A 14192-nucleotide genomic window follows, 5' to 3' on the forward strand; every position below is an offset into this window, starting at 1 on the left:
TCGAGGCTATGAGCCTTTTCATCTCTACAGGAAAGAACCTCTTAAAATTCTTGATTGTACCCAGGATTCTGCACAGTGTAGACGTGTCATTTAGGACATTTCCTTTCAGTCTCCATCCACAGTTACTCCTCCGTTTTTCAGGCTCCTTCTCTCTCATGGTCTGTATGTTTGTTTTCTCACTCCAGCTTTTGAATCGAAAAGACAAGACCACCTTTGAGAAGCTGGACTACCTGATGTCTAAAGAAGATAATTACAAGCGGACCCGGGAATATATCCGAAGCCTGAAGATGGTCCCCAGTATTCCCTATCTAGGTAGGAGTCTGAATTGGATTCTTATTTTTTAAGAAACCTGCTCAGTGCCAGATAAGATGGTTTTTACAGTTTCTAGTTGAGGAATGTCTGGGAAGCAGCATGGGCTGTGGATAAGGAGGTGACTGGTTGATGGGCCGTGGATAAAGAGGGGACAGGTTGGCGTCTTGGGTTGGAACATGTCGTTGGTCCTTCCCGAGGAGGGGAACTTCCTGATGAGGGCTTTGAAATAAGGGATATGCTGCTGCTTTTACAAATGACCTGTGAATTCCAAGCCTCCCCAGCCTGCAGCTTGGGGTCACAAGACTCTTACTGGTTTATCCACATCCTCCTGCACTGGGGGAACTCAAGCCCAAACCCCTCTATTCTGGTGCTCTGGGCATTATTAGTATATTATATAAGATTTGTTCCAACACAGGGTTATAATGGTTATTGATTTTTCTGTTTCGAAAACAGTACATGTTCACTGTGAGGAATTAGGAAGAGAGGAAAATTAGTATCATTTGTTCTCCTACCTAGAGATAAACTCTATTTTGCTTCGTATCTTTTCATCCGTTTGAATGCCTATAAAATCTGTGTATTTACTCTCTCGTGCATGTTTCGTGTTAGCTACGTGTCTGTACCACGGCTCAATCCCATCGCATAGATTTGTCCAGCTGAAATCTGCTTTCTAATATGGACAGTGAAGTTGTCTCCACATTTTTGCTTTTCAGATTTTGCAATGGACGTCCCTGTTGCAAAACTTCCTGTGTGTAGTTATGATTATTACCTTGTAATACATTCCTGGAAGTGGGATTATTGGCTCGAAACTTAGGCAAAAAAAAAAAAAAAAACTTATGCCTTTTCATGTGTATTTTTTCAAAACGCTCTCCAGAGAGGTCATAAAAGATTCTGTCTTCATTGGAAGGGGACAAAATTGCCTTTTTCCCCCCATGTACACAAATACTGTGTATTTTCATGTGCTTGTTTTTTTCTCCTTTGCCAGTTTGACAGGTGAAAAATACTTCTTGTGGTTTGGTTTTCACGGTTCTGCTAACTTTATGAAAATTTTCTATCTCTTTATGATATAAAACAGTATTGATAACAAGGGAAATTAAGGTTTTATGAAAGTGACCCCTAATATTTTCAGAAACCTCGTGCAATTTTTGGGACACTAAAAACTTTTGACAACTTGTAAATGTCCTCTGTGAGCACTGTTTATTTAATTTTCTAACTCTTTTAAAGCTAATTTGGAAAATTAATTTTAATACAAAATTGCCCATTAGATCCAAGTTTTCAAGTTTCAGGTTTTTTTCTTCAGTTAAGTTTTTTGGCCATTGGGTTTTATATAATCTCTTATAAATTTTAACCTCCTACGTATGTGTGGTTATATTTGCTTTACATTCCTAATAGTCTGCATTTCTCTTTCTTTTTTTAAAATTTGCTTTGCCAGAGGTATGTCTGTTAGCTTTACAAAGAATTAGATCTTGTCTTCGTTTGCCAGTCACATTGTCTTTCTGCTTTTTAATTCACTATATTCCATCAGTCTAGGATGTGCTTTTTCTCTCCACATTTTTAAACCTCTGAAGTTGGGATGCATCTTTCAACTGACGGTAACAAAACATGGTGACACTGTTTAATTGGCAGCAGTTTTTCTTAGTGATATATAAAATAATGGTGATTCTTAAGTTTATAATAGGTGGCATCCTAAATTTGATGAAATATGGAATTTACTCTTTCTCCTTTTATAATTCATTTCTTCTGCTTTCCTGAAGCTGCTTTTGTTGCTTCCTATATGTTTTAATGTATAGTGTGCTTGATAGTATTCTTGAAATGTTCTGTACTTATAGCTTCAAATTTTCTTTTAACCAGGCATTGTTTAAGGCAGTGGTTTTTTTAATTTTCAAGGGCTTTCGTTTCGGGTTTTTTTTTCAAGTGGCTCTATTGCGTTATAATTCAGTATCATCCATGTAAAGTGTCCAAGTCAGTGGTTTTTAGTGTATTTACAGAGTCGTGCAGCCATCAGCACCAGCGCAATCAGTTTTATAACACTTATTTCACCCTAAAGAGAAACCCCCATACATGGCAGTATTCACTCCCCTTTTCTTCTAGCCACTTCTGTCTCCCCTCCCACCCCCGACAACTGCTGATCTACTTTCTGTCTTCATAAATTTGCTTATTTGAGCCATGTCATATAAATGGAATTGTACACTGTAATCTTTTATGACTGGCTTCTTCCCCTTAGCATCATGTTTTCAAGGTTCATTCACATTAGAGCATGCTCAGTATTTCATGCCTGTTTATGCCAAATAATATATTTCATTGAATGGATGCACCACATTTTATTCTTCCATTCATCATTTGATGGACATGGGAGTTGTGTTCACTTTTTGGCGATTATACGTAGCATCACTAGGAAAGACTTTGGTTTTTTAAAACAGTCTTCTTTCTAATTTTTTTAACATTGGTTTAAAATATGTGACACACATGCTTTCTAGATTTTTAAAAAAGTATTTGATATTTGTCTTGTGGTTTCAGATCAGTTTGTGCAAATGTTTCATGGATGCTGGAAAAGATGTAATCTCTCAAGTTACTCTTATAACACTTAAATTATTCATTTCTGACAACCTGGTCTGTCAAGGACAGAAATATATGTTAGAGACCCCTTGCATTTCTAAGAGTTTCTGCCTTAAATTATTTAGTAGACAATTGGCCCTCCTTATCCCTGGGATCTGCATCTGTGGATTCAGCCAACCCTGGACCAGAAGTATTCAGAAAAAAATCCATAACGTTCCAAAAAGCAAAGCTTGAATTTGCCATGTGCTGGCAACTATTTACATAGCATTTACATCGTATTAGGCATTATAAGTAGTCTGGAGATGGTTTAAAGTATAGGGGAGGATGTGCATAAGTTACATGCAAATACGATGCCATGTTATATATGGGACTTGACATCCCCAGACTGTGGTACCCACAGGGGTCCTGGAGCCAGTCCCGCGTGGATACCGAGGACTGACCTCTGGGAGTTTGTAACAGCTCTGGATTCACTATGAAGTATGTCCCGTACAAAATGACCTTGATTCCACTTATTCCTTTCTTTTATTTCTTTGATGTTAATTCGGTGAAATCTGATTTATTTTTCCTTTGCATTCATTTTATAAATCTTTGACTCTATTTTGGATTTTTAACATTTTAAGTTGTTTTGTCTTAGGTGCGATCTTTTTTAAAATGAATTTTATTACATTTATAGTTGTACAATATCATCACAACCCAATTTTATAGCATTTCCATCCCAACCCCCCCCAGCCCATCCTGCCCCCCCCCCAATCTGGGCATGATCCTTGAAAACCTCATTTAGTTGGGCCCAATAAGAGAGACCTTGCCTTTTAGTGGGGGGTAAAAGCCTTTCCCATTTGTTTGGACTTGAGCCACGTTATTGAATTATCATCCTTCTTTTTTTTTTTTTTTTTTTTTTTTGTCTTTTTGTCTTTTTGTTGTTGTTGTTGTTGCTATTTCTTGGGCCGCTCCCGCGGCATATGGAGGTTCCCAGGCTAGGGGCCGAATCGGAGCTGTAGCCACCGGCCTACGCCAGAGCCACAGCAACGCGGGATCCGAGCCGCGTCTGCAACCTACACCACAGCTCACGGCAACGCCGGATCGTTAACCCACTGAGCAAGGGCAGGGACCGAACCCGCAACCTCATGGTTCCTAGTCGGATTCGTTAACCACTGCGCCACGACAGGAACTCCAATTATCATCCTTCTTAATGCTTCGTGTCCTTTCCTTGCTCTCATCTTAAGACTTGCTGTAAACGGCAGTGTCTTTCCACTGGGCGAGGGTGAGGGCAAAGCCCCATCTCAGATCTGCAGATGGAGGGCATGTTGGTTTGCCCAGCTCCCGAGCCCGTTCCACCTCGCCTGAGGCTAATCAGGTGGAGGACGGGTTGATGGATGAGGGTGAGGGACGCCTCGAGCGGCCCATTGCTGCAAGGTGGCAGACATGCTCTTCCAGCATTGCTCAGGATGGCCTCTCCTCTCTCACAGAATGATCACAGGAGCTGGGCTTATCGTCTGCTTTCTCTGTGCCTGGCACTTTGCTAGATATTTTAATGCATCATCTCAATGAATGCTCACAATGGCTCAGCAAATAAGCAGGTGCTGAGAGGTTGTCTAGGGTCACATAACTGGAGAGTGGCAGAGCCAGGACTTGGCCCAGATGGTCTGGCTCTAAGCCCTGGGCTCTTGACACTGCCCTCTCCTGACTCCTCACCTCCGCGTTCAGGTCATTATTTTCCTACTCCTCCCTTTCACTTGCCACCTGTATGTCCTCTGCCATTTATGACTTGTGGGTGGCCTCCGTAGGGCACTAAATGAAGTGGGATGAATTGCCTTGGCTCTTTCTTGTGACACTTTGTTCTTGGACTACAAAGCAGTGCTATCTTGGGCTTCTGAGGGAGTGGTTAGCGGGCTTCAGCCAAGGGCAGACTGGACAAGCAGCATCTCCCCTTGCTGCCCGGTGTCCCTTCTCATTAGACCAGGAGGTCCCAGACCCCTCCCCTTTGGATGAGTCCCCTGCTCAGGCCGCTGGCCAGAGGTCCCTTGTGCATAACCACGGTGGCTCAGGACACAGGACAGGTCCAGACACATGGTCTGGGCCAGGGCCCCTTGCCACTGAGTTTCCGGACAGAAACACCCTCCTTGTCCTTGCTCACCTCATCTCAGCTGCCTGTTCCTGTCAGGTGCTTCCCAAGAAGCTCCGTGTGGACCTCTGTTCTCCTGCGAGACCCTCCTGCTTGCCTCCGAGGGAGCCCAGCCTCACCTCATGCTCCTCTCCCTTCAGCCCCGAGGATCCCCCCCCCCTCCCGCCCCCGCACGCCCCATACACCAATCAGACTTCCTTTCCCATCCTTGCATCAGAAAGACTCCTGACATACATGAGTCAGATGGGAAGAACGGGAGGAGACGCCAAGGTGCTTTCTGCCCTCAGGACAGCGCGTGAGGGTTGTTACCATGGGGGCACCGCGATCCCATCCTGAGGCTCAGCAGGGCCATCTGTCATCCTGAGGGCAGCTAGGGCCCTGCCTGCCCCTCTGATTGCCATAGACAGACCCTGCCCACGTCCAGGTTGTGGTTTTAGTGCTGGATTCCTCTTGAAAACCCAACCTGTCCTGGGGCCGGATTTGTTTATCAGAAGAGGAAGAGTTACATAATTCCTGGAAAGTACAATATAGGAAAAAATGTCTGAAGCCGTTTCTTTTTCCCCTGGCAACGTCCTCACCGTAGGTCTTTCCCTGGGGGAGAGGGAGTTATTCTGGGGGCGGGACTTGATATTTTCAGCTGCGTTGGTAAAGCTTAGTTCCTGCTCGGGACCTTGAATGCTGCTTTAGCCGTTACGTGTATAACTGCTTAAAAGACTATGGGTTCTTCTAAACGCCTGTGGAAGGTTCTACACTCACTAGTTTCCCGGGACCATTCGTGCGTGTGTCCCCCACTCCTTGTAAAGATACCCTAATGTAGTACTAGCCATTGTCATTCACCATGTGGTGTGTATTCCAGCTCCTTTCGATGCAAATTTCAGAGCCAGTTGGCTGAACTTTAGTGCACTGTTTCTCATGAAACATAATTTAAAAAACACTGAGGGAAAAACTTACTACATTTAAAAAATAAGACTCTGTCTCAAAATGTCATTCCCATTTACTTCAAAGAGCAAAAACAGTGGTAGGAAATAGGCCATTTACTTGCAGCTTAATTTGATCTGATAGCAACTCCTTGTAAGTACCCAGTTCGGGTCAAAATGGTAACAAAAGCAGGCAAAGGGCTGTGGCGAGTGGCTACAGCATTTATTTCTAAGTAGCTTTATTAGCTTTGAGAGTGTTTGGTTTTCACTAGCTATAGTTCCCTCCAGGAAACAGCTAAATAAAATTTGGAATATAACGGATTTAAAAAGGTATAGAGCCTGATTCTAAAAGTAACTATAGGAGTTCCCTAGTGGCTCAGTGGGTTAAGGATCTGGCATTGTCACTGCCTTGGCTTGGGTTCCATCCTTCTCCCGGGAACGTCTATATACTGAGAATGCGACCAATAAATAAATAAATAAATAAAACTATAGGCAGTGTGGAAAATTGTGATCTCTCAAGGAACAAAAACTAGGCATTCTGACAGTTCTGAATAGTAAGAGAACATTTACTTTTTTTTTTTAGGGCCACACCCGCAGCATGTGGCAGGTCCCAGGCTAGGGGTCAAATAGGAGCTACAGCTGCCAGCCTATGCTACAGCCACAGCAACTCCAGATCCAAGCCGCATCTGCCACCTACATGACAGCTCACAGCAATGCCAGATCCTTAACCCACTGAGCAGGGCCAGGGATTGAACCTGTGTCCTCATGGGTGCTAGTCAGATTCGCTAACTGCTGAGCCATGATGGGAACTCCAGTAAGAGAACATTTAGATTCTTGGTAAGTTTTCCCAGACTTCTAATATGTGAAGTAAATTTCTAGAACTGAAGCTATTCTTTCAAACAAACAAACCCTTCCATTTTTTAAAAGTAAGGCTCTATTTTCGAATATGGACTCTAAAGTTTAAAATGAAGGCAAACTGTTTCTAAATTCTGAGTATAAAATTAACAGACCTAAGCTGTGGGATAGCTAAAGGGTTTTCAAAAGGAAGCGGTCATTGGTAAAAAAAGAAGTGTTTATGCTGATGACCCAAAGCCCCCAGAACAGCCAGGGGAGTGAGGGCTCATACGCTGAGCCTACGGGCGGCCTGCAGCAGGTCTTCTGCAAGGTGGGTGTGTTCTCACCGCCAAACATCAGACTCCATTTCTGCTCAGGAGGAGCTCACAGCCCAGATCTGATCCCCGGCAGTGAGCCAAAGACCACAAGAGAGCTGAGCACTGTGGAAGGAGAAGCAAAGGAGCAAATGAAGGGAGACCCATCTCTGGCCGGGAGACTGGGGAGGGTTTTCTGCAAGGAAGCCCTAAATGATGAATACGTTGGGTGAAGAGGTGGGATGTGAGCATCCCAGACAAAGACGGCAGCTTGTGCAAGAGCCTAAAGTGTAGAAAAACATGTTTGTTGGAAAAACTGACTGGAGAGTAGAGAATGAGGGGGAGGGTGCCATGAGAAGCGGCTGGGGTGGGAGGAGGGGTGAGATCACTTAGGGCCTGGACACTGGGAGTGGGGAGCTCGGTCTTCAACCCCCATGAGCAGTAGGGGACCAGGAGGGTTTCAGAGGGTGTGGCCGGCTTGGGTCTGCAATGAACACGGGTCTCCTGGCCTACAGCATGTGTGTGCTTAGAAGAAGGCAGGCTGAGAGAGGGGAGACCAGGCAGGGGGCCATACAGAGAACTGTGCCTCACTGTGTTTCAGAAGTTCCTGGGTGGGGGAGGGAAAGCCCTTTAGCAAACAGTTCATTTTAGAGCAAAGCCTTGGGAAGACCTAAAGCAGGCATGAGTGAGCATATTCCTCTTATCTGAATGGTATCTCCCTGTGCCTGGGCTTTGAGAATTAAGGTGTGTGAGCCCTTGAGCAGAGAGGAAGGGGCATGCCCCTGTGCCCTCTTGATCTACCTCCAGAAGGCGGGGGGATTGAACCAGTGGATGCCAGCAGAACTTCCGAGTCCCAGAACTGAATCAGAGTGGCTGTTGCTTCTTTGGTGGGGGCCACTGCCACCCAGGACCAGAGTCCGATGGCTCCCACGTCACAGCTAACACCGTGTTATCCAGCAGTCCCCAAGTTCACCAGCATTAAAGGTAATCCTTTCCTTTAATGCCCAACTGAAAAAAAAATTCCGTTCCACAAGCAGGAAATCCAGCCTTTTTTGCTTCAGTTCCCCACCCCACGTGTTTCCAAGACTTCCCCCAGGAATACTCATTTGTTCCACAGATCCATCCTGGTTGTTGCACGGAGCCTCAGCCGGCTGCCTGGCCACAGACGTCTGATCCCTCCCTCCAGTCATCCTCCACTTTCCTAACCAGTCTCTCCAGCTGGACCAGTGTGGAGCCAGGCTCCTCCTTCCTTAGCCGGGAAGCACAGCGAGGGGATGGATAAGGAGAGATGTCAGGGCCACAAAGCAAAGCTCAAGCCTGCGTTCTGGAATGCCCGCTCCCGCAGCCCCGGGCCATGCCCTTTCTCCTCGGTGCCTGATGGCCATGTGCTGCGGGGCCTGCCCCGCTGCCTGGGAGAGCCCTTGACCAAGTTTTCCCTTCCCCACATCGAGGCATCCACCCACCCTGGGGCCCAGCGAGCAGGGAAGAGCTGCCTTCTGACCCATCGCAGTCATGCTTCTCCATCAACAGGCTTGTCACCAAGACACCACCCAGCCCAGATAAAGGAAGCCATTTCCATTATTTTGCCTAGTGGTCAGCTGCATATGGTCTTAAAACTCTTCCTGCCTGAGAGAATTGTGCCTTTACTTTCCAATCTCAGGACTTGTTACCTTAAAGCCTACATTCCTCTGGGACTTCACAGTCTTACTCAGTTTTTACAAAGAGCCAGTGGATGTTTTGAAAATCGCCATTTTGTGAACGGAAAAAAAAAAACCAAAAACCCTGCAGTTTGACTTGTGACTTATCAAGGTCGTATGCCAGGCGGATACCCAGTTTTACTGAAGACCTCATGCTCACAGCGGGGTTCCACCCTGCCTTAACTTATGCATCCTCCCTTTAATATTTCTGTCTCCATGGAGAGAAACAGCATGGAAGGAAAACATGCTGCAGGAGAGATTTGTTTCCTTCCTGCTTTGCTGCCCAGAGCTGAGCGCCTTGTCGCATTCGTCCCTCCTGGGGCACAGGGAGGACCTGTAGTCAGCTTTCCTCCCGGTCAAGAAGTTTTGTCTGATCCCCTAAAAGGAGGCGAGAGCGTGAGCCCATTTTGTGTAGGTGAAGGTGTGTTCTCCCAGCAGGAACCTGTCTGGGTCTCAGGCTGAGTTCTCTTTGCCCTTCGGTTGCTGGATTTCTGATTAGAAGCTGACAGCAATCGTGACGAGCACTCAGGTTTACTCTCTTACCACACGACAGGTGCCACGCAGGCCCTTCACCCACATCATCTCCTTTGATCCTCCCAACGCCCCTTCCCTCTGAGGGAGCCACTATTTTAAACTGATTTTGCAGCTACAGAAGCTAAAGGAGACTCATTAAAAGTTTCACCACTTTTCAGTGCTGCTTTCTTCGAGCGGTAAGACCAGCTCAAGCCCAGATCCGACCCCGGTGCCCCAACCACTAACCTGGGAATATGCCACCTGTCCCCTGTAACCGGCCTTTACCCTCTGGGGAGACCAGAGAGTGGCCTGAGAGAGGAATGTCTTTAGGGGCCTCCTGTGTGCAACAGGGGCTCGAGATGGGACACTGAGGGCCCTCCCAGGTTCAGCCCGTCCTAAAGAAGCGAAGAGTTGGGGAGGGAGGGGGGACTCTAGTTCCTCCATCCTCAGGACTAACCCGGGCCAGTGGGATGTCTCTTTGCACTATTTTGGAGAGAGAGGACCATGGCCCTGAGACTCTGAAAGATTTGCTGTTTTGGAGATGGTCCCTGGTGGTCCCTGATTTGCATAATGCCTTCTCCTGCAGCATGGGCAGAATGTATGGACTTGCTTCTAACAAACAGAATGTGACACGCATACTAGGACGGCACTCTGGGATTCCATGTTGAAAAAGACTGCCTTCTCTCTCCGGCGTTGCTCTCTTCTTACCCTCTCCGCCCACGCATCCTGGGGATCCAGCTGCCGGCGCGTGGCGGTCCTGTGGAGAGGCCTGCCGGGAGCCAGGCGAGTGAGTCTGGAAGTAGATTCCGCCTGAGTGCAGCCTGCAGAGCGGACTGGAGCCCCGGCCACCTCTTCGGAAACACCGTGAGCCGAGACACCCAGTCAAGACACGCCAAGTTCCCCATTTTTGAAACTGCAAGATGGCAAATGTTTATTGTTGTAAGTGGCTAAAGCTGGGAGTAATTCGTCACACAGCCATCATCGGCTGCCAGCCACTGCCTCACCTCTGTTACTTTGTTGCCCCACCTGTAGGGGAACCAAATCAGCAGTAAAACTCAACACACAGAAGACTGTCAGAGTCTGGATGTTAAAAAATAGGATTGAGCTACATTAAATTTCCTCATTCCCTCATTCATCCATTGCACATGTATTTGTACAGACCCACCGCGGGAGAGCAAGAGGTGCTACAGAAACAGAGAGCACATCCCTGTCATCAGGGGGCCACGGACTAGCCACAGGCGACTAAGCAGCCACCGTGACTCGATCAGGAGCAGGTCCGAGTCGGGCCAGAGAGGGAGAGGCAGGTTCTATCTAGAGGAGCAAGCTAAACACTGGTGGGTCAAGTGGGCGAGGCCTGCATGGATTTGGGGTGTGATAGAAATCCAGAGCTGAGAGCTGCTCCCTTGTTTTGTGGAGGGAGGGCCAGCACAGAAAAAGGACGGAATTGCTGTTGCCAATCTCTCCTAGGCTGGGCAAATGCCTTAGATTGAACTTGAGACTCAAGAAAGCAGGCTTCGGAGAGGAAAGGGCTCCTTTTCTCTCCCTCCCTGGGCCTGGGCGTCTAGTGGGAGAGCTAGAGGTCTGTACCCCGGCAGTGAGTGCTGAGCTGATGTCTGGAACTAGTCTAGGGGCAAAGAGGGAGGAGCCACTTCCTACCTGACCTTGACTATTATGGAGAGAACTCCATGATCCCATTAATCCAGGACAGGCAGCCTCCCCAAGATTCCTGAGATGTGTGTTCTTTTCTGTTTACTTCTCAGAGACAACATACCAGAGTAGTTAAGGGCGAAAGCCCTGGAGGTGGATTCTCTCCTTCATAAACTAATTAATTCCACCACTGATTAGCTGAGTCATCTTGGAAATGTCCTGTATTCTCCCTCTGCCTCCTTTTATTATCTGTAAAACGGGAATAATCACAGGATATACCTCATGGGGTTGTTGTGAAGAGCAAATAAATGATTGCATGCAGTGCACTCCAGGTAACTCCTCGCATGGAGTAAACACTCAATGATTTTTTGCTGCAGAATATTTATCATTAAAAAAAAAAACAAAAAAAACTCCAACTGGTATCCATGGGGATGCCGGTTCAATCCCTGGTCTTGCTCAGTGGGTTGGGGATCCTTCCTTGCCATGAGCTGTGGTGTAGGTTGCAGATGCAGCTTGGATCCTGCATTGCTGTGGCTGTGGTGTAAGCTGGCAGCTGTAGCTCCAATTCAACCCCTAGCCTGGGAACCTCCATATGCCGTGGGTCTGGCCCTTAAAAAGCAATAAAAATTAAAATTAAAAAAACCCCTTAATTAAAAAAAACAACTGTGGGATTGATCTCTAGGGCAGCTGAAAGTGCTGGGTTCCTCTCAGAAGCTAGCTTTGAGTGGAGGCAGTCCTCTGGGGCAGTGGGGGCAGAAGCCACGTTGAGAGGGGATGAGTTCTCTGCATCCTGTGAGGAAGAAAGGTGCCTGGGGACCACGGACCAGGGTCTCAGATGTCCTAGAAAGCTACCCTTGGAAAAGCAGTGGTTCCCTAGCCAGGCCTACGCTGGGCTCTGGGGTGCCAGGCGTCCAGACCCAGGGGCCCAGGAGTGCCCGTTGGTGGTGGAGGGACGGGGCAAGATGGCTCATTCTTTTAAAAACCTTTAAACTTACAGAAGTAAGACGTTGTTGAAAAACCTTCTCACACTAGGAAGTCTGTGAGGTAAGAAGAGAATATCCCCTTCCTTCCCTCCCCCTTGGCAGAGGTGCCAGTGCTGACAGGTGGGGTGTATCCTTGCGCTCAAGTCCACAAAGACGAGCGTCTCTGCCCTGGGGATGTGCGAAGAATCTTGTGCTTTTTAGCCCAAATGGGGATATTTGAGTTGACAGTTGGCTTTGCCCCTTGCTTTCTGTCCTGCCCAAAACGTTGAGGGTATTGTTCTGTGGCAGCGGTACAGAAGCCCGCCATTCTTCTCCATGGCTCCGTGGCTCCCACGGTCACATGGTGCTTTGCTGGACGGGGCCTGAATGTGCGCCAGTTTGTTTAGCCCCAACTGATAACGCTTGGGTTGTTTTTGCATTTTCCCTTGGACAGAGGCTGCGGTGGAGAACATCTTTGTACATGTCTCTTTACTCACCTGTCAGCGTATTTCTGAAACCAAGAGCCGAAGTGGAACTGCTGGGCAAAGACGGCGTGTGACTTTATTTTTGGTTGCCGCTGCTGGGGTACCTTCTGCCAAGTTGGCAGTTCCCCTCCCACCCCCGGCCCGTGAGCCGGCCTGTCTTCTGCACGCTCGCTGTTATGTTATGGTCCCAGGGCTCTCGGCCTTCTTGATCAGTGGAAATTGACAAGGGGCCAGACAGGAAAATTCAGGCAAGGCTTTTGCAGCAGGGGAAAACGATAGCAAACCTCAGGTTCCCTTGCTTACTCGCTCGATGCACTGGGCGGGGGGGGGGGGGGGGGCTATTTCCTTTTATGGGACAGGGTAGGGGTGAGTCCAGGGGTCTGGCCAGAGGGGTGGCTTAGGCGGTCTGCCCAACCCTTCGGTGGTGCTGTGTGCGGCGGGCTCTGTCTTTGCTCCCAACGCCCTGCTTTGACTCCGGGTTCTTCTTTAGAAGTGCAAGTCGGGTTTTCAGTTTTTCAGGTATGCTTTTGCCTGTATCTAGCCCCCACTGCTACCCCGCTATTTTTTTTAGTCCCATATAGTTTCTTTGTATTTTATTGCTTGAGATGTTTGTCTAGGTGCAAGCATTGCAGCTGCTGTAGCAAAGGCTCCCAGGCCTCAGATCCCAGGTCCCGGCCTGTTTCATCACCAAAGCTAGATGTTAGCAACCATTTACTTAGGGTGAAAGATGGCCTCTTGTTTTAACACACATGTCTCTCCCCCACTAGTTCTTTGTGCAAAGAAGCTGCTTCCTGCTTCGAGCCCATGCTCCCTGGGCCTGGGTTAAGCAGCAGGCCTTCAGGCCTCCCCCCCAGCTGCTCAGCCACCCCTGCTTCTGCCCCTGCACCCTGAATGTCTGTCCTTACTCCCCCTCCCCACGTCACCAGCTCAGCTCTGCACTGCCCTCATCAGTGAGGAAAGAGTGGCTGGCTGTCGAGTTCCCCTGGAGAGGAGCTGACGAAAATCCACGTCCCCATCCTTGCCTCGGGCTGGGTCAGCATTCCAGGCTCCAAGGAGGCTGCCTGCTTCTTCTAACTCTTTCCCTGCTTTGAGATGACTCGGGTGGGGCCTCTGTCATCACATGGCTCCCGAAGGCCGTTGTAATTCCATTCCCTCTCCTTTAGCTGCCACTCTAGGCTCTGGGCCATGCCCAACTCTGCCATGGGTCAGGGCAAATGCGGCCTGTCCATCCTTGCCCAAGGAGCTCGGCTCCTGACATGAGATGTCCCTCCACTTTAGGGGGCTACGTGGGCTGCAGCAGCTGGAAGGAAGCACCCCTGGCCAGCCTGCGGAGTCAGATTTATCCTGACCATGGGCGAGACAGTCACAGGGCCGCCCCCTCGGGAGGGGCCGCATGTGGAAGTGCTTTGGGAAGGCTGCACACACGGGAGGGATTATCTGTGTCTGGGCTCCCACGTGTGGGCTGAGCTGGCCCAGGAGGCCCCAGGTCAGGAGAGTGGGGATACTTGAGTGTCCCAGTGATGGTAGGTACCCAGGCATGTGTCCAAAGGGTCGGAATCCCAAACCAGGGCTGCTTCATGAGAAGCTGTGGGTATGAGAGAGACAGGGTAAGCGAGTCCCAGTCTTGAGGGCTCAGAGATGGGAGAGGAGCTGAAACAATAGGGACCCAGTTACAAGAGAGTAAGCAGACCAAGGCTTGGACGAGATAGAATTGGTACACAAGTGACCCTCTTGTCCCGCAAGAGGAAGGGAGAGAGGCAGGGCCCAGCCACTTTAGCCCCGGCAAAGAACTGGAAGCCCCAAGAAGCTGAGAAGTATTCTCCATCACTGTCCCCT

General features: G+C 48.4%; 1 protein-coding gene across 29 annotated transcripts in view; it reads left to right on the forward strand.

Moving 5' to 3' along the window:
* Positions 1 to 14192, forward strand: part of RALGPS1 (Ral GEF with PH domain and SH3 binding motif 1) — a 334371-nt gene that overhangs the window by 184049 nt on the left and 136130 nt on the right. For all 29 annotated transcript variants that reach the window (XR_014827321.1, XR_002337608.2, XR_014827323.1 and 26 more), the window contains one exon: positions 186 to 312. Coding sequence is in view for 25 of the 29 variants with exons in the window: in XM_084996167.1 (XP_084852293.1) it covers positions 186 to 312 (127 nt within the window). In the remaining 4 variants the exon portion in view is untranslated. The remainder of the gene's footprint in view (positions 1 to 185; positions 313 to 14192) is intronic.

The sequence above is a fragment of the Sus scrofa genome, chromosome 1 (genome assembly GCF_054392235.1).
Source record: "Sus scrofa isolate SSC_HxYL_T2T_F1_AM1 chromosome 1, Sscrofa_HxYL_maternal_Yorkshire_Landrace_v2.0, whole genome shotgun sequence".
In the NCBI taxonomy this organism is placed as follows: Eukaryota; Metazoa; Chordata; class Mammalia; order Artiodactyla; family Suidae; genus Sus; species Sus scrofa.